Source organism: Vitis vinifera, chromosome 17, assembly GCF_030704535.1.
Source record: "Vitis vinifera cultivar Pinot Noir 40024 chromosome 17, ASM3070453v1".
Classification (NCBI taxonomy): domain Eukaryota; kingdom Viridiplantae; phylum Streptophyta; class Magnoliopsida; order Vitales; family Vitaceae; genus Vitis; species Vitis vinifera.
Window position 1 is genome coordinate 7,915,898 of NC_081821.1, and position 24,803 is coordinate 7,940,700.

The following is a 24,803-nucleotide window of genomic DNA, read 5'->3' on the forward strand; positions in this document are numbered from 1 at the left end:
TTATAATTACATTATTCTTATTATTATTATATTTATTTATTGCATTACTAATAATTGAATGGGTCCAATTTCATATAAGACAAAAAAAAAAATATCTCCCACATTTTGTGATGACCTTTCCTCCTCCATTTAATTCATTCATCATGAATTCTACAACTACTTTGACCCTTTCTATATCATTATTATATAAGTAAAAATAAATCATTTTCTTTTTATAAAATAACCATGGATTCATGAATCATTGAATTTATTTTTAAATTAATTAGTTATCCATTTTAAAAAAACAAACAAATATTAATTAACCAAAATTAATCAGATAAATAGATAGATAAATAATTTATATATATATATATATATATATATATATATATATATATATATATATATATATATAATAAACCACAAATTGATTAATTTTTTAAGCTAATTAATTACCCATTAAAAAAAACAAACAAACAACCAAACATTAGATAATTCAAATAAAAAAACACAAAATTATAGAAAATATACTATTATATATATAATTAAATAAATTGTTCTTTTTAAGATAATATTTTATCTCAAATATATATGAAATAATGTTTTATTTATATTAATATTATTTTTTTCATATCATGTATATAATCTTACTATTCTATATACTTACTATTCTTTTAATAACATAAAATTAGAAGATCTTTTTCCTCAAATTTCCCTTTGTGCCATTTATATCATACCTACAATAAATATTCTATTATTGTTAAGCCAATTCTGATGTTAAATATTATGAGTTTTAATTTGAATAAAAATTCTTATAGTATCTATTTATGACTTATGACGTGCGATTAAATAAGAACGATTTCCATTTCTTATAAATGTTTTGAAAAATGTTTTAAAATCCATTTGAACCTAAGATACGAATAGTTGGGTTGTGTTAGGAAAAAAACATATGCATATGTAATGTTATGACTCATTATATATGAACTATATATCTAATTTTACTTAATATTGTGAATTTAGACAGAGATTATAATAAAAAAGTCGTTCCATTTTTTTATGACTATGAATTCAATGAATAAAGAAAATGGCTGAAATCAAGAAAACGAGGGAATAATTTTTTTCATATCACATACATAATGTTACTATTCTTTTAATATCATGGGAACATAAGGCTTCTTTTAAGTGATTTTTTTTTTCGAACTTTCTAGAACACAGCTTTTTAAGAAAATTTTGAAAATACCAATTCAATATTGTGAAATGTGAAAATGGATTTTTTTCTTTTATATGGTTAAATCAAGTAGTAAGTAATAAAAAGAATAATTCATTTTAAACCTTCTCTTGATTTTCTTTTTTAACATTTTCTATTTTGGTATTAAGTTTTCAAAAAAAAAATCAAAATATTTTTTACAAACAGTTGTTTAGGCCTTGTTTGATAACTGTATTTAAAAACGGTTCTTCAAAATAGTTTTTGAAAATTGTTATCTAATATATTGTAAAAAAAAAAAAAAATCTATTTGAGAACCTAAGATGTTTTAAACTTATTTTTAATAGTTTAAATATATTTTAAATATAATTTTTATGTCCACAATTTTATTTTTAATTATTATATATATTTGTATAATTATTTCTTAAAACAATGATAAAAAAACAAGTGAAAACAACTACAACATGTTATATGAAAATGTCTTGTTTTATGTTTTCTAATAATAGACAATAGAAAATAGCTTTTTGTTATTAAAAATATCTTTCTTTTTTTTTTTTTAACAAACAAAAAAATGTTCTTAAAAATAGTCGTAAATAGAGTTTTAATGTTTTTTAAAGCAAAATTTGTTTTCATAAAAATACCATGTTTTTTAAATTGTTTTGAAAAATGATTATCTACCATGAATGTAAACCAAATTCTTTGAAAATTTTTGAAATTAAAAAAAAATATTTGAAGGGATAAATGAATTTAATTCTCTCAAATGTGTTAATTAAACTTTCAAATAAAGGCTCTCCAATTTTACCAATTTATTATTTAGGATGTGATTTCAATATAAAAATTTTAAAAATGATAGTGGTAAGCATCAATCAATTAATGAGAGAGAGAGAGAGAGAGAGAGAGAGAAGAAATGGCCCAACATTGTCTAAATTGGCTACTTGAAAAAAGTCCATGTTTGATTTGTTCAAGAGTGAATAAAATAAAATAAAAGCTTTTTTTTTTTTGTAAGAGAAAAAAATTGGAAGACAAAAATAAAAATTAATCCATGTACACCCCATTTGATCTTGGTACTTTTCGCTGTGCAATTTCTCACCAATTTCCGACCCCAAGACTTTCTTCACCACGACACGCGTTGCCCTCTCTCTTCCCTTTGAATTTTCCCTCTCTATAGTCTATATATGCTTTCGTTTTTTCATTCTCTCAGGCAGCGTGGCTCTTGAGTTTATCCAAGATCGTCTTCATTTTTTTGTTGGGATAGCAGGTACTGAAGCATATGGATTCTTCGATTTCTGTTGGTTCTGTTTTTGGGTTTTGATTTAGAACGTTTTATCTATATGGGTTTTGATTTAGACCACTTTATGTGTCTGGGTCTGTTCAAATTTGTTGTGTTCATCCGAGATAGTGTCAACTTTTTTTCTTCGGAATTTTAGGTTCTTGAGCACCTTGATTATTTTCATCTGTGTTTATTCTGCTCCTGGTTTTTGTTTTATAGCACTTTATCCATCTGGTTCTGTTGTAATTTCTTGTGATTTGCTCTTCTTGTGAAGATTGGGTGGTTAATTTTCTTTTGGACTTCGTTTTCTTTCTGTCCAAACGAAAACCCATGTTTTTCTTTTGGTGATCTGAGAGTATTGCTGATATTTTTATGTACTTGTTTTTCGATTGTCAATTCGGATTTTCAGGTACCCCATGTGAACTTTTTCATGGGTTTGTGTTTGTTTTTACTTATCTTCTGTTTGGTTGCCAAGAAAATGGAAGAAAAGTTTAGAGAAAAAGAAATTTGAAATTTCCCCATTTTACGTTTTATATTTTTAAGAGAAACAAAAAGTCAACTTTAGGTCTCCCAAATAAGTTTACAAGTTCCAATTGACTTGATTATTTTGCTCTTTTCTTTCTGTGAATCAAAACAAAGGAAAAATGTAAAGATCGGTTTTGATATTTTTTTTCCTGCAGTTTCTCGGCAACCAAACATTTGGTGGGTTTTCTGATTGCTTTTGGCCTTCTTTTTAATATCTTTTTCAATTATCCCCCAAACCGTTTCTTTCCAAGAACGAAAAAAAAGGCTGTGCTCGATTGACTCGTACTCTTTTTGAAAATACTCGTTTGAAGAATGGCGGAAAGAAAGGGTCTGTTTGATGAACTTTTCTATATTTTTTTGTGTTTTGTGCTGGTTTCCTATTCTTGTTATGTTTCAGATGGTCATCTTAACTCATTTCTGAATCATACTTTCATCCTACTGAAGATGATTTCAGTAATTCGAATTGAATTCACTGTGAATTATGGGTCATTCTGTTTGGATTATTACTATTTCTATTACCAACATCATCTCACATGTTAATATTGCTTGCTTTTACAGGAACATTGTCCAAGTTTGATATTGTAGTTTTCTTGCCTTATTTTGTTTCGAGGATCAACTGCCCACTAAATTTTTTGCTTCTACCCATTAAAAAATGTTTGGTTTGAAGAAATCCCCCTTGCATAAGTTTGCTAAGCATAACTCAGTTGACCCTGGATATCCTCATTCTTCTAGCACCAACCCTTTTGATTCTCATGATGACCTTGATGGCAAGAAAGCCCTTAAACCCTCAAGAAGGACTTCTTCTGAACCTATGCTAACTACACAACCTAACCCCAACCCGTTCGATGATGATGTGGGAAAAGGGTCTTCTTCTTCATCTTCAAATTTTCTTCTTTCATCAGAAAGAAACAAGTACAAGAATGATTTCCATGACTCAGGAGGAATAGAGAACCAATCTGTGCAAGAGTTGGAGAACTATGCAGTATACAAGGCCGAGGAGAATACAAAGATGGTCAACAACTGCCTGAAGATTGCAGAGGATATAAGAGAGGATGCCACTAAGACTTTGGTCACCTTGCATCAGCAGGGTCAACAAATTACCCGGACCCACATGAATGCTGCTGACATTGATCATGATCTCAGTCGGGTATGGCTTTCCTTGTTCACCAACCTTCGTTGTCTGCTTAGAGATGGGCTATAACATGAGAAGTGTGTTAAATTAGTTAAGAAGCAAAAAATTTTGGAAAGTGATGAATCATAAGATGAACTTTCTGATAAATCAACGCGTTTATTTTTTTAATTTTTATTTATTTATTTATTTATATATCTTGCAGTCTGTTGTTTCCTTGGGTATATGCTTCTGTTGAAATCTGTATGTCTCAGGATGAAGTTCCTAGCTATAAAATATATAGATTTGGAAATATGTTCAGATCAAGGGTATTTAAGATAAGAATTGAGATTGCCTTTAGTCATCTTCATAGTGCATAGCATTCTTTGTGCAAGGGTTAATTCTGTTTTAATCTCAGAATGGGAATTCTGTGTATGTGTGCATGGCTTATGAATTAAGGATTTTCTTATATAGGATTTCTAGTCATGTTAATAGAATTGAATGGGAATTAATCTGCATCGGCAAACTAACTACTTTTCCCTCTGTCATCTTTTTAGCATATAGCCTTCTTCATATGGGATTTAGATTCTGTTATTGCTCAAGGATTGGAAGGAAAATGATTGCAAATGTATGCACATACACTAGGCATAAAGGTCAAAGTTTAGTTCCTGTGAAATAGATGAATAATAAATCAACAGCATTCAGCATTAGTTGATGGAGTTGGTTTTTTCTTTTAAAAAGATATTTTTAATGAGAATGGAGTAGGTAATCTTCAGGATTCCCTTGCAAAGATATTATAGGCAATCATGTCAATATTCGCAAAGTTTTGCTCTTTATAATTCCATCACATCTGTTATTAGATGATTTCACAGCTTCCTGAAAAAACGCATCTAGAGGCTTAATATTGCAACTAATAACTATCAGAATTAGAAAATGTCAGGACTTGTGTCTTTGATAGAGATGGTCAGGATCCATTAATAGCTGGAGTGGTCCTCATAGACATAATTTCTTCCTTATTTAGTTCTATGAGGTGTTGCTGTATCTGGTACATGTGGTTTTTGATTGCTAGAAGGAAAGAACTTGTCTATGTACATAAACACTATTTGGAGTAGCATTTAAGTACAAGTAATTACTATTGTGGTGGGATTGAATTTTTTTTGTTTGGGACTTGTATTTTAAAAACATTTTTATTAAAGATAAAGATAGTTATTGTCATTTTTGAAAATTTTAATTAAATAAACATTTGCTTCCTGCATTGCATTTGAGGAAAAGCATGAGCCTCCCTACTTTAAAATGCAGATAAATTATATGCTAGGAAGCAGGGCCCATGGTTGAGTGTTTAATCCAAACACTCTTAAAAAATTGCATTAAACCTTCAAATGTAGTTTGTAGCATTTGAGAAGTTTTTGCAAACAGCCTAATAGTTCTTTGCAGGCTGATGTGTGTCCCAACATGATTTATCTGTAGGTTACTCCTTTTCCATCTTGCTCTTAGACTACTTAATGCAAGATGCTTATTTTAACCTAACAGCCTTATGAATAGGATCTTTCATAATTTTGCTCCATCATCTTTTTGGGTGGAAAGTGGAACATGTGCATCTCCATTTGACCAATAATGTTAGTAATATATCCAAGAGTTGAGACTCATTCAAACAAATCCAATTAGATGTTCTTCAGCAGTCAATGTAGTGAATGTAGTTTTGGCCCAGATGTGTAGAGGGCTATGAATTGTATGTTTCCTTGAACTAGAGGATGTTGCTTATCCCACATTTCAATCTTGAGCTGGATTTTCAGAAATGCTTGAGAGGTCATGTGGTTCTTCCTGCTTTGGTATGCTGGATTTTATTGCCTGATATTTAGTATTAAAAGAGACATTTCATTGATTATTATTTGATGTTTGATTTCAGGGTGAGAAGCTTCTGGGAAGTCTTGGAGGAATCTTCTCGAAGACCTGGAAGCCAATAAAGACCCGCCCAATAACAGGGCCTATTACCACAAGAGGTTAATTTTCTTTCTATGCTCTATTTGCCTGATTTTTATTTTTATTTTATTTTTGTTTCCATTCCGTAAACTCATACTAGCAAAAAAATTAGAGGTGATGTGCCTCGTTCACCAAGCATTATGTATTTATTTATTTTGTGTGTTTGACTTGGTTGGTTTTGCAGATGATCTGTCTTACAGGAAGGGCAGCCACATGGAACAGAGAGAGAAGTTAGGATTGGCTCCTGCTCCCAAGGGACGGTTGGCTACAAGAACACCACCTCCTGAACCGACCAATGCACTGCAGAAAGTTGAGGTCTGTATTTGTTCATGCTGATTCAGACTGCAGCTAGGGTGTTTGGACTAAGCTAGAAATGAAATTATTACATTTGTTTTTGCTTGCCATATGGAATTATTTACTTTGTTTGGTTATGGCATTTAAAATTGTTATTTTTCTTGATACTTAAACTAAGATTGTTTGATGATACTCATGTCGGCCTGGAATAAAATAAATAATGCAATGTACAAATATACATGACAAATTCCTAGCCCCCTGCTAGGAAACCAAATTTGAATCGTTTCATTTTCTTATGGTTACTAATATCTGCATACAATCTCACTGTCACTGTTCATATGGTATCATGTTAAAACAGGTGGAACATGCAAAGCAAGATGACACACTTTCAGATTTAAGTAATCTATTGGACGAGCTGAAGTACATGGCTGTTGACATGGGAACTGAAATTGAAAGGTTGGTGGTTTTATTGAAATTTTCTGCATCAAATTCCAACTTATTTTGTTGATTTTATCAACTCTTCTGGTCAAAAATACATTTTTGGTAATACAAGAGTCTCTTTGATGATTGCAGTCATAACCGAGCCTTGGCTCCTATGGAGGATGATGTGGATGTGTTAAGTATCAGAATTAAAGATGGGAATCAACGTGCTCGTCGTTTGCTTGGCAAGTAGTAAGACCATGGTGTTGTCAGGACTTATCTTGTCCACCTTGCTGTCTCCTTTCTGATGGATATGTGCTGTGCACTCATTCTTTTTGGATTTGGATCTCTTATCATGATATCTTGTTTCTGTGTACACTCCCTTTTAATTGGAATTACAATCAGAAAGTATAAGAATGGATTCTGATGCTTAGAACTGTTAAACCCCAATGGTATATTCAGCTAACTATTCTGATTGCTCATGTTTCCCTACTTCACTGTAATCAAATCTGCCCATCTCTTGGGACTAGTACGCCCAATTCTCATCCGGGTTCTCCACAGTTGGTCTCTACCATGTTGTGCAGCCCCTGGTTGTGTTTCTGGTTTCCCATGAATGGATGTCCCTGTTTGCAACCCCAATGAGGAAGGAATCCAAAATATTTTCGAAGGTTAGATGTAGAAAAAGAGAAGTTCCAAACACAGAGTGACCTCCTCATGTTAAAGCTCCAACAAAAATTGGATTGTTGGCTACTTGTGCATAAATAGTAAGGAAAAGGCCTCCAGAAGCAAGTTTCAGTATATCATCAGAAACCTGCAGCATCCACTCTATCATAATAGGGTAAAATAGTTCAAATTAAATAAAATATGAGAGGGGGGGATTGCATAGAACATCAAGAGTGTAGCCCAAGTGTGAAGATTCGAAGGTACTTTGAAGCTTCTTGAGTATCCTTGAAGAATGAACTTGTTTCAAGACCCCGTCTCTCCAAACATATCATCATGTCTTCTCTAAGCTTGGGAATTGGGAATTTGATTCATTTCTTTGGTATTATTATTATACAACATGTGTGTGTGTTTTGGTTAGAGTGAAGAGATAAAGAAATTGATTAGGAATAAAGATAAAACAAGGAAGGTTCATACCTCATATTTATATTTGTCAGTATACAGTGTGACACAAGCATGCATGTGTACCAAGTTTACACACCCTTTTAACTGTCTACAACACAAGTCCCTGTCCATGTCCTCTCCCGGTTGACCCCAACAGTACCTCCCTCACGCGCTCTCCAACACCCTCTCTCTTAATTTCCATTTTCAAAATTATGTGAATTTACCAACAGGCACTGAAGGATAGTCGTTTTTTTTTTCTCTAAATTTCTATTGCGACTTGTGAGCGTAGAAAACCAGATGGGAGTCAGACCTGCCCGCATGTCAGGTGAGCGTGTACCACTAGTTATAAAAGCGCGTGGGTATAGCAGTTATTTTTGTATTTATGCAATTGAAAGCGGGTTTGTCCATGCACCTCTCTTGTTTGCATCCATATTTGAGTTGAGAGAATCACCTCCTTCCTTCCTCATTCTCTCTTTCACTCTCAATTCCTCTTCTCCTTCTTCTCATTTTAAATATCAATGCCCATGAGAAGCTCCTCCTCCTCTTCCTCTTCTTCATCATCCTCCTCCTCCTCCTCCTCCTCCTTTTCCTCCACCACCACCGCCATCCCTACCATCACTGCCTACTCCTTCACCTATCAACGGGCTCTATGGACAGTCTTCCTCATCCTCATTGTTACGTCAAGAGTTCAATTGTCCGGTGCCGTATCCCATGAGGACTCTTCTAAATTCCCTCAGAGCCGCTCTCACCACTACCATTTCAGTTCTCCAACCACATTTCGCCTTTACAATCACCTACCAACAAACCACCACCATTCTCCACTACCACCACCACCACCACCACCACCACCTCCACCACCGCCGGATGAGGTGGAAGATAGATACAGTCACCACTCCCATTTCAGTTCTGTAATACCATATCAACTCTCCAATCAATTTCGAAGGAACCGCCACCATCCTCCACCACCACCACCGCCACCCTCGGATGAAGTGGAAGACAGATACAGTCACCACTACCACTTCAGTTCTCAAACCCCACTTCGCCTTTACCATCAACTTTCAAGAAACCACCACCGTCCTCCACTATCACCACCACCGGATAGATACAGCACCGAGCAGCGGGTGGTTCCCTCAGGTCCCAATCCACTCCACAATTGAGGAACACTGCTCTTCTCTTCTAATTAAGCATCACTGCATTGAACCTCAAAAGCATTAATGGAGGTTGTTCTCCAGAGAGAAGAAGAAAGGTGTTCGATGGCAGAGAATCAGAGCTCAAAGACGAGGAAGAAATCAAGCCAAACAGTTCCTTACTTGTATTTTATTTTATTTTATTTTATTTTAGTTCTTAGGTTTATTTTTGGAGATAATGATAAACCCATGAGTGGAGAGAGGGCATTAATTTAAGGGTTGCTTGGGGCCTGGGCTGAGAGACATCAATTCTATGAGTCAGCTTTTCTTGGGGATGGCAACACGATCCTTCCTTTGCTGATGCCATGTTAGCTGCAAAGCCTGCAGATCAATATTTTCATGCGCAGGGTTTTTCCCCTTATGTGTATATCATCAATTAATGATCTTTGTGCTATTCTACTCACTTCTCTTCTTTCTCTCTCTTCCTCTTAAATACCATCCTGCCTTTTTTGCCTACACACCCTGTTGTGGCAGTGGGGGCAGTTGAGAACCAAACCTTCAGTTATAAGCAATAAAAACCTTGATACTTCTTTTTCAGCCTAGCCTGCACTGGTGAAGATATGGCACTGCCATTCTTTGTGCATCTACAAAACCAACCCTACTCCTCTGTGTTGTTGCAATCACCACATTAACATTTCTTTTCCGTGCAATTAGTTTTTTCTCTTTCTCATTCTGATCCAAAAAGTTGCCCACCAAAGAATGGAAAACAGTAGAGGCAAATCGGTTTTATTTCCTATTTCATAAATGTTGCAGCAGAGGTTTCAAGTCTCTTACAAAATAGCAATTACAATTAGCATATGGTCGTTTATCCCAATGCTAGCACCACTGAGCCATGGCATGCTCAGTTTTTGAGTCCTGGGAGTCTACGTGAGCTGTTTAAGGGGCATTGAGGTGGGTTGTTTGTGGGCTTAAGTCTAGGCAATTCCACAAACTTCATCTGGATGTGCATAACCAAAACCAATTGCATTGCAGAAGTAACAAGGAGAACTATACTTTCCAGGGGAAATTAATGGGAACAGTTCAATGGAAGAGACGGGCAGTTCAGAAAAGAGAATGGACTTTGAAATTCTAGGATGTTTAGGTGTCTCTAAGTAACAGCTAAAAGACCCTAGCAAAATATTGGTTTAAACCCAATGGTGTAGGGCATATTAAAAGAAGGAATTCAGCTACACACAGCCACACAGGTGGTAATCAATTTAGAAACTTGGCACATACTAGAGCAAACATTAGAGGCCAATAATTATAATGACTAGCCATGAATATTTTGGTCCATACTAATTTCTAATGTCATAATTTAAATGTCTTCAGAAAGTTTATTATTATGCTTATATCAATTGTATGCCTTGCCTTCCAGGCTCCCAGCCTTGAAGATACATCCTTCCTTGAGGATACATTCTTTTAATTCAGCTCAAAGGAGCATGTGGCGGATACCTGAGCAAATGAATCCTACCCTCAATCCTTAAGACAGAGGGCTGGGTAACTAATTCTTCTCCAATGCTCACTCCAAAAACACCAAGGGCATGGATCCAAGGCACTCCACTATGCTCCCATCTTTCTATTTAGCTTGATATTATCTTAAGATATTCAAAACTATGGGGGATAGGAGTTCACATGAAGTCGAGATAAGGCCATACAACTCTGTCTATATCAAAACAAAATCATTTAAACCCATAAAGATTTTCAGTAGCAGCAGCACATTTGAATGCAACATAGATAAAAAATACTAGCACATATAAATATACAGGCAATGCATTTGGACCCTAGGATATTTTAAACGCAGCCATTTTCCCTCCTGCTCTGTTGCTGTTTGATTAAGACAGTGCACACTTCTTTGATCATTTATTCCAACTGAAAAAGAATCATGAAAAATTGTTAAACTATAACATGACTAGACATGTACCGGTTCAATTGCACAGTTCCTCAATACTATACAGCAATACTTTTAATATGTAACCAAATTACAACTATATTGGTTTCACAATTGATAACACAACTTATCTTCTGATTTCACACATGCATCACACACAAGCAAGAAAACCTGATTGTTATACTTTGAAAATTCACATAGATACACATTTAAGTGACTTCAAGCATTAAATCAGCACCAATCTCTACCTCAACCCAGTTCTCTTAAAGCATCACATGAGCATTTGTCCTACAAGCTGTTTGACAATTTTTACTCTAGGGGTAAAATTTCAAATCTTATCAGACCAGGAAAAACAGTCTTCATTTTGGAAGTAAATTGTGTTTCGGATAAACATGAAACATAAGAACTAGCACCATATGTTGCCAGGACCAAAAAAGTTTTTCATCTGCGCTCAATCTCGAAGATGGTCATGAAACTGTGAATATACAGCGCCTTGTCCTTGGCTTCAGTTTAGTCTTCCCACAAATAGTATGAGAAATAACAGTCAACTTGTACCAGAACAAGTAAGAGAGAGTAGACATGAATTTTCTTCTCAAAGGTGTCAATAAGAGAGAGAGAGACAGATAGAGATAGAGAGGTAGAGAGTTATTTCATCTGTGCTCAGTGTCCAAGATGGTTTTGAAACAGTGAATACACAATGTCCTGTCCTCAGTTTCTTTACTTGAGCCATCCCACAAAAAAAAAGACAAGAGGGGTTGGAGGGTAGGAAAGGAGAGAGAGAGAGAGAGAACAGAGAAGGATAGAAGAGCTAGTATTCTGGAAGAGCTCATTGGTGGTTATTATAGTCAAAGAAATTACAAACCATATGGAGTAGTGAAATCACAGTCCCTTTGGTGCAGACAAAGGAAACGAGAGGTGACATGAATTTCAATCTCAAACTTCTTGATGTGTTAGACACTAGAGAAATTACTGAATTGAATTTCCCCCTTTCTCATTCTAATGTGGTGAGCTGTTGGTTGACAATGGTTCTTAGTTTAACAAAATCAAACAGTAATGATTGTCAAATCTCACATAATTCTTCCGTTTTGTATGTACAATGTAACAAAGGGTAAAGGATATAGGACTAACAACCATCAGAAGAACAATTAAAAAAAATAAAAAATTAAACTTTTGTGACCTAGTCATGCTGGTCTCTAGATGAGAATGCAATTTGGTTCTTGACTTCAAATTCTTTTCAGTACTCTTGTGAAACCTGTTCAAATTTCACAGCATTTGATGGACATAAAGAAATATTTTAACCTCCCAGGAGTTGCTTCCCCTGAAAGTCAGGCCTTCCCAAGTGATTTTCTAGCAAAATAATTTCCTATAATAAAAATAATCTCCATCATCCCTAATAAATTAATGTCTCCATAATTTTGTTACTCCATGAACATTGAAGAAGGTAAAACCAACTTCAACCATCAATCAGAATCATCCCTTACAGCCAAGAAGCACAATTTCTTAAGGCAAATAAGACAAGAATATGACATAAAACATCAACCTAATAAACTTTATATCAACAAATATTGAAGCTCCCTCAAAGGTTTAAAAGATGGTTTACAAAACAAGCAGACCCAATTATATATGGAAATTCACAATCCCATGAGAATCTGCTCACCAATTGTTTCACACTAAAAAATTCAGAAATCTCCATCTTTTAATACCCAAGGATTTCAGTTCTTAATTAGTTGCAAAAGCTTGCGATATAACAAATTGAATCCAAAAAATAATAATAATTATCATCAAAAGCTGAAAATGCCACTTTAACTAGTTTGATAAATTCAAACTTAATAAAATCTCAAACCCCACCCATAAATTAGTCATTAGAAACTGAAACCTAACACAATCATTTATCCTACACTATAAATTGAAGAATATACACTTATTAATAGCCAAATTTTCAATCTTCATAACAATGGCTACAAATAAGAAATCAAAAGCCATGAGTTTCACTTCGAAATCTATACAAGTCCAAAAACCTATGAAAAATTATCCACCAATTTTTCAATAGGAAAAAATCACCCACCACTTATTCATGAAAATCAAAATCCTGCAAAAAATGATCTACCATAATACTTTTTACACAACATATTGGCAAACCTCCAAATACCAATCACCCAGGATTCCACTTCTATATCATCAACTAAAAAATATCGAAGCAAGTTCATGAAATTGGCATCAAAGGCTACAAATGCCACTTAGAAACCAAGTGAAAAATTACTCATCAATTATACACCAAATTAAAAAAATAATCCAAATATCCGTTTTCTTATACTGTAACTCACAAATATCCGTTTCTGCCACACACAATACAAAATTCAAATACTTGAAGTTAAGCTACAAACCATGAAAATTAGGGTTCAAGCGTGCTTAATTTCCATGACGCTCTTGAGCTTGGGAACGTAAAGCGAATAGACTATGACCTGCCTTCTGGCAATCTGGAGCTGAGACTCGGCATCGGAGTAGGCGGCGGCGATTGAGGAAGGGTCGGAGACGTGGCGATTATGGCGGAACCCGTCGATGGTACGCCTCTTGGTGTATTCTCTAATATTGTAGTCCGAGAAATCGCGTGCTGTGCGGAGGAGAGAGCGGAACAAAGAGAGGATTTGAGATTTCGAAGGTGTTGATGCCATTTTCAGTGAGGAAATCGTCCGTTTGGTTGATGAGAAAGTGGAGGGATAATGAGGCAAAGGCAGAACTATGAGAATATGAAAAAAAATCTCAATGTTGAAGCAAGGCACGTGGGCCGAGGCCCGCAGTTTTGCAGGGCCCAGTCTCTTTGAAAAGCCCACGGGCGTTTCAACGCTTTGAAAAGAGATTTTAAGCAAGATGATTTTAGTAAGATATATTTTCCCGTTTTTTAAATAATAAATTTTATTTTTCACACCCATCATATGTTATATGATGAAATTTCAAATTAATAGTAATTTAAAGTTCATTCATCAATGTTTTAAAAAAATATTTCTAATCTAAATTAAAATTTCATTTATAGTACTTCATGAAAAAACACTTGACAAATGATTTTTTTCAAAAACGCTTTCATAGAAAATGCTTTCATTAAAAATGATCTGAAGAGAAACATTACAGAATACACTCTTACAGTACATTTGACAATAATTCTAGAAAGTATTTCTACCATTTTTAATATTTAAAAGTTTTATTTTTCAAGTATTAAAAATACTTCCAAAATTACTACGAAACACACTCTTCAATATTAAATGATATAAATAAAATTAATCATATATACATACATAAGTCCGCCACAATATGTGTATATTGACTAATCAGATCATGTCACATACACATTTAAAACCTTAATCATATATTTTTTGGTACCATAATCCTATTATTTATACATCCCATTATTTTTAACATTCATCTAATAACTTAAATTTCATCATACATCTTTAGGAGTCGGAATTTACACACTAAATTTAGTCTTTATTTCTTTATTTTTTTTTCCTTTTTTCAATCCCCTATGTCACAAATTTGAATTAAATTAATACTTGAGATTTGGGGGTTGCTTAAATAGTGGAATTAATGTATATATTCTCCCTATGGTGGAAACATTTGGCAGCAATATTTAGAATGGTATCAAGAAATCTAATTGCTAGTACTCAAACAAGCATGAATGTCTGCTTGCAGATTCGTCTTGCCCCTGAAAAAACTCTCAAGTGTCTATATATATGTCCAAACCAACAAACCCAACTCTAATAAAGCCTGGATTTACTTTCAGACTTGAAGCATACATTGATAGCCAAACATAGCTATTTTTTTAACAATACATATATATATAGATAGATAGATAATTACAATTGATTCATTGTTTCTTGTTTTGTTCCCAACAGATATCCGTGTACTTGCTCTACATACAATGATCTTGATCTTATTCTTAATACAAACTCTTAGCTTCTGCAGTCATGACCTAGTAAGATATATAGCTTGAGAGGTGAGTTTACACAAGGATGAAGGATCACGCACAAGCTGGGGCATCAAAGTTGGGGAATGCAATGAATGCAATGGACAATGGATTGATGAATATCGGTGCATTCAGATTAAGGCGTACTGGGTTCAAACTTGGGATGTTTCCATCATCAGTAAGCTCCAAGGGCATCCCATTTAGAACCATGGTCTGGCTTCTGAGGTACCCATCTTTTGGAGTTAGATGATACTCTTCTCTGAATAATTGTTCATCTGCCTTACTTCCGATCCATGACGCTGATTTCTTGAGACCACGCATGAAAGCACTTCCTCTGTACATGGTTGTCTTCTTCACAAACAAGTTGAGGTTCATGCTGTTCTCAACATTGATTTGGAATGTGGTCTGGTTGCTTAAATTGATCAGGAGTAAAGTTATGCCTGCCTGTAATGACACAATGGCAATGGTCAAAAAATTGTACAATGGGCTAGGTGGACCTGTAAAAAATATCACTAGAAATTCAGTTTTTATTTTATTTTTCTTTTAGATTTGCAAATATGGATACACTATCCCAGACGAGAATCTTTTCATACCCCTGTTTGTGTAATGAAAACCTCCTACCTTGACACACTATTGCCCTTCATTTGAAAAAAAAAAAAAGGAATAATATCGATAAAGCACTTACCTTCCCTTTTGAACAATGGGCATAAGAGCGTAAAAATGGTGAGGCAGTACTATCAACAGCAAGTACACCTTTTCCCATGAGTCGATGCCACAGAAGGGCGCTGTTCAGAATCAAATACCAGATTTTTGGATTATATAAACCTTTCAAGGGCAAAATGTACTTTATCTTGGTTCTTATTGAATAAAAATTCAATTGCAAAGATATCAATCCCAAGGTTCTTGCCTGTAATAATCAGGGTTGGGAACTAAAGTGGTTGTGTTGAGGAGACCATAGTTTCCACCAATCAAAGTCTGCCTGCAATAAACTTTAGTGTGGTACTTGGATGCCATTCCAAGCTGATCTAAGTACCTATATTTCATTTACAAATATATGTAGTGAGTTGTGATGTCTAAGAACACAGTCCAGTAATAGCTGAATGAGAAATTTCTCCTTTTTCAGGCAAAGGAAAGCTGCAGTTGGAAGGAAAAATAATGATGAATGCAATGAGGCAAACAAGATTACCAAAAGCTGTTTACAAAGGTGTTAGACACCAGATGACCACCACTGTTATAAGCCCCACCAGATTCTCCAACCCAAGCAGAAGCCCAAGGGCCCCAGGTTTGAAGGGTTTTGTCAAGGCTCTTGAATGTTTCTTCTACCCTGCTCAAGTAATGGGGATTCAGTATCTTACTCACAAGATTGGGATCTACACCTGAAACGGACAGAAATGTGAATGTTAATGGCAATCTATATGGGGAATATGAGAACTAAAGAAACGATGTGTACAATATACAGTAAAAAAAATGTATATCTGTGTGTTTTTTCACAATGGCCGTGAATTGTTTCTCTCAAAAGAAATGAAAAACCACAACTATTTTCTAATCAATAAAAGATCTTATTGAAAGGGCCAAAAAGGAGTGATAGCTACTACATGTGGCATGTTACAATATACAGTAAAGAGGAAATAAAAACAAAGGAAAAAGAAAGGGAGTAAGATTTAGAAAGAAACGAAACAAAAGCAGCAACAGCCTCTCTTAAAGTACCCTCTGAATCAACAACAAAGTCCCAGGAGGATCTTTAAACTAGCCACCCCTCAACACCCTTCTTCTTCCCCTTATGAAAAATTATTATGCCAACTGGCAATCATCAACTTAACTGTTTCAGGAGAGCCCAATGAATGCCCACACCCATCCATATGAAAAAAGCCACCTCAGGAGAGGCCCAAGAATGCCAGGCTTCATTCTACCACCTTTACCACCTCCTTCTAAAATGCTCAACTATAAACGTTTTTATCCAAGGTCTGAATTCAATACATGACATTGTTTTTGTTTGCCACACCTTCCTTTCTGAATATGGTCCACAGAAATCACTACTTCCTCTATCTGCTGATTCTGTTAGTCCCTTCTGAAACCTGGCATCCAGTGACACCACCCCCACCCCCCCCCATCCAACCCATCCAAGCCTCCTCCTCATTAGCTGCATTCCTACAAAAAATTGGAAACTTCCCCATGAACGTATCCTCTCCAGACCACACATCCTGCCAAAATGAAACCCTTTCCCATTTCTGACCAGAAAATTGCAATGAGAAATAAAGGGCTTGTTTGGCAATGTTTTGAAAACAGTTCTTCAAAAACAGTTTTTAATTGTTTTCAGAAACAAAATTCTAATCGGGAACTCAAATACGAAAAATTGTTCCCTGGGCTTATTCTTCATAAAAGCATTGTACACTTGTGTACAATGCAAAAGTTTCCAAAATATTATTCATTTTTTCAATGTTTCTTTGAACACATTCTTAAAAAAAAAAAAAAAAAAACCTGCTTTTGGAACAATTTTTCAAAAAACTGTTTTTTATTCAAAGTTTGTTAAACCATGTTTTCTGAGTTAGAAAACTGTGTTATGCTCTAACGGACAAACAACCATTTTCAAAAACTGTTTTTTATTCCAAGTTTGTTAAACCATGTTTTCTGAGTTAGAAAATTGTGTTATGCTCTAAAGAACAAACAACCATTTTCAAGAACAGTTTACAGCCCAAATTCTCTCATTTCACTTTAATTGCTTCCCAAAGTCTCACACAAGAAGATCACATTACTTCTTGTGAGAACCAGATGACTACACCCCCTATAACCAATTGACAATTTATTCATATAATTATTTTGTACATTAAATAGCTGTATTTCTTTTGGTAACAGAATCCAAAGTTTATATAATGAATAATGTTTATGTTCATATATCAAAAGTTTTTTTTTTTTCAAAGAATTGAGGAAAAAAAATGGTGATTAACAAATTGATCACAGGGACTCACCTGCACCCAGATTATAGATATGATGTGTCACAACATTGACTGTGCTTGAACCCGAAACCTGAAGAAGCTTAGCATACCAATCCTGTTCATAGAATCCTCCTGGTGCTACAAGTAATGGTTTGACATTCGAGTTATTATACAGCTTATTGATGATAGCTTTAAGGTTGATTAAGTCCTTCCCATACTGTTCAGCATTAACGCTTGCACCAACTCCACTTCCACTCAACTCGTTACCTGAAAAGGCATTAGGTGGGGAGGGGGAATAAGGCCGAGGCAAAACACTACAGTTTAGAAAAGCAGGAGATTTTCTTGCAAAACCCTACCAAATTCCCATGAATCAATCTGGTATCCCTTGGAAATAGTGTACTTTATGAAGTTCTGAGTGTTACTTGAGTCCCAAACTCCGGCCCATGCGCCTTTTCTAATCTGGTACCTCCCATAGAGTGCATTCAACCCAAATGTCAGAATTACTCTGCAACCACAAGATTCAAACAGTAATGACATCAAAAGTATGTCCCCTCTCCATCTATGAATTGCAAACTTGGATGTTTTCTTTGGGGGGAAAAAAGAAGAAGAAGAAATACTTGAAACTCAACCCTATATGGACAACAATTAGCAAGTTAAATGGCATTTATCTCCTCTTCAGATACTAGTTCTGGTGTGAAAAATGTAAGAATGAAAAACATGTGCTGCTGAGAACAGCACTCCTCTGTTGCTAAAAAGAATTTTTTTTTTTAATAAGACTGTTTCATGGACAAAAAAGAAAAAACAGATCCAGTAAGATAAGTTTGTTCTCTATGAATGCTGCATTGAAATGGATATACACATCTATATTAATAAAGTAACTTTTTCATGCATTTTAAAAAAAACCCTGGACCTATCACTGATGAATGCATATCTGTTTCCAAATCCATGTTAAGAAAGAAAGAAACAAATAGAAGTATGTGAACCACAGTTTCATGGAATCAAAAGAAACAGAAAATAATAGAAAAGAAAGTTGACCCTTAGCATTGGGGTTAACCAAAATATAGATCAAATGACAACAATGTTACATGAAAAATAAAAGATTTCCTTTATCAATTATAAATAAGGGGTTTTGGCCAACCGACACTTGATCAGTTGAATTGTACATATCCCACACAAATAATTGATTGGAAATTATTTGGAAGTTCAAAAGCTAAATATTTACCCTGTCTGACTGAACAAGCGGTTTAGCTCATCCCACCTACTCATGCGTAAACATCCCTTCGAAAATCCAAATAATCCATCATTCATCTTTCTAAAAGGATGGCAAGGGGACCTCAAAGATCCGATATCATATAATACTTGGTCTTGCAAAGAACCTCCAATTCTTATTCTCAAATGCTTAAAAGCTGTCAATACACCAACACTCAGAGCATTATAACATTTCATAAAGAAAACAAAAATAAAAAGTCCAGCAAGATGCTAATCAACAAAAACCATATTGTAATTCTTTAGGCTTTAGTCATGCTTGAATCCCACAAGAAAAGGCCACTCTCAGGGTGACACAAGCTTAATGATCCAAATATACAAACCTTCAATTGCCTTGGCAAAAAGAGGATGAGACAAGTCCTGAGAATACCAAAACACACTAATCAATATACTTCATGGTTTTATTTTTCTGCAGAAGCTAATTTAAAATCTGGGAAAGCTGATCAAGTCTTAGCAAGAAGAATAACTTTTTAGAGCTGTACCATATTTATTACAGATGAATATCCCCATGGACAGTGGTTGTAGTTACACTTATCATGAGGCCACCAATCCAGAGTAGCACAGATGAAGTTAGCATCAGTTTCAGCAACTGTTGTAGCCCCATCAACTTTAATTATTGCATCTTCAAATTCTTGAGCCAAGAACGCAGGGAGGGTAGCAAGAAAAAGAAATAAGAAGAAGCGGAATCCCATTGGGGGAACGAGCAAACCAGCCTCAATACTAACTCAACTCAGTCAATTAACTGAAAGAAAAAGGACAAAGTTAAAATATAGAGTGCTAGCAGTCCTTGTTTCTAACAAGGAATAAAATTTCAACAGATCACAGAAAGGAAAACATAGAATTTGAGGTAAATCATTAGCCCCTAAACTAAATCAATTTTTTCTAGAGGGATGAACAATTTACAATTACCAAGTGAATTCAGATATATGTAGTGTCAGATTGGAATCAAGAACTCAGAAAGTTGACATTGTATGTGAAATTCTTAACTTATTTTATAAGCACAGTAACAGGTAACCACAGGAAAGCCAAGAACAATAATGCTTCACAGAGAAATTAAATGAAAATAAAAATAAGACCTGGACTATTACAACAGCTGTTTCAATTGGACCATGCAAGAAAATTGGTAAGTAAACAAAACCCCATAAGGAGTGTTTAAATCCCAAAGGCTTCAAACAGTCTCTCAATGCCTAACCCATACATCAGAAAAACTGATCAAACCAACAATAAAATCTTTTCACCAATCAGAGATGGGTTTGAAATGTTTCAAACATTGATGAGCATTTCAAAGATAGAAATCTTATATCTGAGAAAACTGTCTGACTCCAGCTCATGGGCATTTATTCCTATCTATAAAATTTATAAGAGATACCGAGAGTGAAAGCAAAGCCACCCCAATTATCCATTGTTGCGTATCAAGAAAACCACTGAAATGAGAAAATCAGATCTAAAAGGTCAAGAAAGAGCACAAATTATGAAGAACAGTAGTGCTTGAAGCTGACTTTTAAATTTTAATATAACCAGGAAAAAAAAGGAAGAAGAAGATAACCAAAGTACTAGCTTTTTCACATAATACCAGCATTTAGTATGAATGAATAACCAAATCAGGCATCATGCACTGTTAGGTTGCCAAAAATTCAAGGGGAAAAGAGGACTGAATTTTAAGGCTTTACTATTTGGAACCTCAAGGAAAAAAAAAATCACTTCAACTGAACCAAATACAACTCTCTAGCCGAGTTGTGCTAAATTTTAATTTGTAAGAAACCTAGACAACATACAACGTAAGATTCAAATCTCACTTTCATGTCTTCCCCCACACCCCATTTTCTCTCTGGCCAAACGGGAAAATAAGGATCACCCAGATAAAAGCTACCTTAAATGACGAGAGCTCAACATTAGTGATAGTAGTGGAGCTCAAATCTGAAGCAACTTTTCCGAGAGAAAATACATCAAATAATTGAGTGCTGGCACTAGTAGATAAGCCACTCTCTCTTTCCTCGCTTTTTCTCTCTTTGGCTTTACTGGTGCGGTTAAACCGACAGACAAGCTAAAAAAGGCCATCTCAAGTTAAATGGATCGGACTCAGATTTCCCGGGTTTGGATGAAAAACCCAAACCGATAAGAACATAAGATCACCCTTACACATTCCTGTCTTTTCCACACTTTCTCAGCAACCAAACGGAAAATTAAGGACAAGCCATATAAAAGAAAACCTCAAACGAAAAAAGAAAAAAGAAAAAGAAAAGAAAACACTCACCGACAGTGACAAGGGTTGAGCGGGCTCAATTCTGAAGCAACTCTTCCCACAAAAAACCCATCAAAACATCGACTGCTCAGACTAGAAGCTTATCGTTTCTCTCCCTTCCCTTATTTTTTTCTCACTTTCCTCTCCCTTCTATTCCTGATGTACCAACCAACGACAAGACGACACCGTCAGGTGAAATGGGTCGGAGTCAGATTCCCGGGTTTGGGTAAGAATTCCTCCATTCCATGTGAGGTTTTGAACGTAAATGATCAGCTGTTAGGTGTGGATTACAGTTGAGTTGATTAATTAGCTTTATAAGAAAGGTTAAGATAAGGCTTAGAGGTGGCAGGTCTTGGCTTTTCAATGAACATATATTTATATCATTTGCTAAGATTCCAAGTTGCGAGTGTAGCGTGATGAGCGTAGCTTGAATTGGAAGTGATGCCTGCACCAAATCTTTGCTTCCTAGAACAAGGGTTTTCCTCATGGGGAAAGAATGTTTTTGGGGTTAGTGTATATTATAAGTGACCATGATTTAACTACACTATCTCTCAGCCTCTAGATTTGTTTAAGCATTGGTAAATATGTATGACCCATCTTCTGAACTATTTTTATTTAAATTTTCACTGTAACCCAGATCTAAAACATTGTCCTTATTTTCGTTCCATAAAGTCAAAGTTTGGTGTGGACAAATCCGATCCATGTGCTGGGCCAGATCTCTAAAGTCTAAACCCCATTTTGAATCACTCCAAGCTAGCTCAAGAACAGTCTCCTAAGGGCTAGCAGGCCCAAGAAAATAGGGTTTTACCTTTTAGAGCAATGGTAGATTGGTTGGTGCCTCAACTTCCATGGAGTGAGGGTTGGTGCCCAATGTTTGTAGTGTTGTTTCCCCCAAGTGGATTCTACCTAATGCCATTCTCTTCCTATTTCTTCACTTCTGGTGAAAAGTACCCATTCCATGGTCTTTGTATTTTTTATTTTATTTTTTTGTTTTTATGTGTACATAACCCTCATTTTTCATGTCTAATCTAATACAAAAGTTTGAAGATTTTGATCCGATTATTGATTTCATCGGTTCAATCAACACTCAAAACTATGTTTAATGCGAGTAATGATTGAAGCAACCGTCACATAAGATATGGAACACGAGTACTACTTTTTTAGTCTCGATTTGGATGGTTTCCTAATATTTATCTTGTACGAATCAATAATTTTTTTTTAAGAAGAATATTTTTTTTGTCTTTTACTTGAAGTTTTTTGAACAAAATTAGTCAAACAAATAAAAAAACTTTTATTAAATTTTAAAAACAGCTTTTGATTTCTTAAAAAACATTTGAAAGAAACTTTTATGTATTACGTGACCCTCGTTTTTTATACCTAATTTAATAAAAAAGTTCGAAGATTTTGACCCAATTGTTGATTTCATTTATCCAATCAACATTAAAAACTATGTTTAATTTGGAGTAACGATTGAAACAAACATCACTTAAAAGAAATTGAATACGACAGTTACTTTTTTCTATTTCGATCAGAATAGGTTTTTAATATCTGTCTTGCAAAAGTCAATAAAATCATTTTAAAAAGCAAAATTTTTCTATCTTTCATTTGAAGTTTTTTGAATAAAATTAGTCAAATAGACAAAAAAAAGCTTTTATTATATTAAAAAAAGGCTTTTTCATTTCTTAAAAATCGTTTGAAAGGAACTTTTTTTATAAATATGTGTATACTTATTATGATGTTGATTATTGAAGTATGAATTGTTCTTTTCTGAATTCCAATCAAACTCATCACATGCCTGAAATTTGAAAATGTTGGTAAAGAATGGCCCCATTGAAAAATTCGAAAGGGTGACATAGTCCACATTGCCCTGATCCAATCACCATAGAGTGAGTGCTCCACCAAACTAGCTTTCAAGTGCATCCATGGTATGTTTTGAAGGCATGTCAGACCCTGTTCTTCATCTCCCACATTATCAGCACATCATTCAAAATCTCAAGATATAGTTGTAGATCTGTCTGTCTGTCTATCTACCATTTTTCAAAAAGTTTCTGACAAAATCTCATGAATTGGGGAGGTGGGTTTTCTTGGAAGTCAAATTTTTTTTCTTGAGAAAATGAGAGGGAGGAAAAGTGGGAAATGGGCCACAACCAATCTTTGGACACAAATGGTCTTCTAGTCCATGTGGTGCTTCCCTAAAACGAAACCCCACCCACCTTGATGTGACCCTCCTCTCCACTATGGTCTTCACCAAACCGGATTTCATGCTTTTTGGGCATTCAATGTTAGCCAGCAGGCACCAACATTGCTCAAAATCTTGGATTCTAACTCATCCTGGCTGCTTTTGTTAGGCGGAAGGGAATAGAAGGTGAATCATACAATGTAGAAAAGTATGTTTGAAACCATTCTTAAAGTAAATAATTTTGAATTTATAAAATAGGGTTTGGCAATTTTTAATAAACTTGTTATTTTTTAGAATCGATTTCATATATTTTTAACTTAACACTTAAAATCATTGTATTATATATTATTTGATAAAACTTAATATTTATTACTTAACGATTTAAGTTAATTTTAAGTTAAATTATTATTAGATTATTAACTTAAAACTTAATACTTAATTTTTACTTTTAGTATTAAGGTTGTTTGATAAAATTTACTTAAAATTTATTTACCTTCATAAATTATAATTAGGGTAAAAAAGTTTGAGTAACAATAAAGGTTATGAACAAAAGACATCGTATAGGTAATTATGACCAATAAGGTTAAAAATGTAAAATCAATGTGTGAACTTAAAATAAGTTAATTGTTTTTACTTATTACTTAAACTTTTTTTTATTTTAAGTTATATCACTAAGTTATTTTATAAAATATGTTTAATTTATTTAATGACTTAAATTAAGTTATTAAGTTACTTTAAGTTGTTAAATTTATTTACCAAATGTCCACTGAATTTTCAAATGATAGACCTTGTTCTTAGAGATAATTAAAAACTAACTTGACATTAAAAACCGATCTTTGAAAAATATTATTTAAAATGGTGTTAAAGAGACCCTTATATTTTGATATCAATGGGCTTTGATTTTTATATTTTGTTTTAAAGTAAAACTAAATTCATAATTTTTAAAGGGTAATATTGATATTATAAAAGTTTTATTAAATATAAAAAAATTATTCATTAAGTTAAAATAAAAAACTTATAATAAGTAATATTTTTCTTATTTTTATATTAAATTATTTTAAAATCATAAGCTTTTTGGGTAAACTTGTCATAAAAATGGGTTTTTGACTTCCTAAAAGTTTGCCATACTTGGCTCATCAAATATGTAAAATTATAATAATTTTGAAAAAATAAGAGCATCCCATTTCAGTGTGTTCCAAATTTCTATATTAAATATTAATTTATTTTGTTTTTGGAAAATAAGAGACTACTTTATTGAGATAGTGACATTAATTTTGAGATCCAATG

The 24,803-nt window shown here is 34.2% G+C and overlaps 3 protein-coding genes across 6 annotated transcripts; 1 reads left to right on the forward strand and 2 right to left on the reverse strand.

The window, feature by feature from the left end:
* The first annotated feature begins 2,044 nt into the window (after window positions 1-2,044).
* LOC100246765 (SNAP25 homologous protein SNAP33) lies at window positions 2,045-7,262 on the forward strand. The gene is made up of 6 exons (XM_002284450.5): window positions 2,045-2,441; window positions 3,537-4,125; window positions 5,993-6,086; window positions 6,251-6,381; window positions 6,719-6,816; window positions 6,934-7,262. The coding sequence occupies exons 2-6, from the start codon at window positions 3,631-3,633 to the stop codon at window positions 7,031-7,033; spliced, it is 918 nt and encodes a 305-aa protein (XP_002284486.1). The 5' UTR covers window positions 2,045-2,441; window positions 3,537-3,630; the 3' UTR covers window positions 7,034-7,262.
* Window positions 7,263-13,187: 5,925 nt separating this feature from the next.
* LOC100251894 (uncharacterized) lies at window positions 13,188-13,731 on the reverse strand. Its single transcript, XM_003634253.4, has one exon. It carries the CDS (start codon window positions 13,608-13,610, stop codon window positions 13,338-13,340), a length of 273 nt encoding a protein of 90 aa, XP_003634301.1. The 5' UTR covers window positions 13,611-13,731; the 3' UTR covers window positions 13,188-13,337.
* Window positions 13,732-14,727: 996 nt separating this feature from the next.
* Window positions 14,728-21,880, reverse strand: LOC100257028 (heparanase-like protein 1). 4 transcript variants are annotated; one of them, XM_002284434.5, is made up of 10 exons: window positions 21,350-21,880; window positions 19,578-19,837; window positions 19,419-19,455; window positions 19,052-19,235; window positions 18,186-18,334; window positions 17,863-18,096; window positions 16,083-16,272; window positions 15,804-15,929; window positions 15,582-15,681; window positions 14,728-15,340 (listed from the first exon to the last, which is right to left on the reverse strand). In XM_002284434.5, exons 2-10 carry the CDS (start codon window positions 19,785-19,787, stop codon window positions 14,951-14,953), a joined length of 1,620 nt encoding a protein of 539 aa, XP_002284470.1. In that variant the 5' UTR covers window positions 19,788-19,837; window positions 21,350-21,880; the 3' UTR covers window positions 14,728-14,950. The 4 variants fall into 4 exon arrangements, with proteins under 4 accessions (XP_002284470.1, XP_010663310.1, XP_010663309.1 ...); XM_010665008.3 differs by lacking the exon at window positions 21,350-21,880 and adding an exon at window positions 20,966-21,249; XM_010665007.3 differs by lacking the exon at window positions 21,350-21,880 and adding an exon at window positions 20,892-21,118.
* Window positions 21,881-24,803: the final 2,923 nt, after the last annotated feature.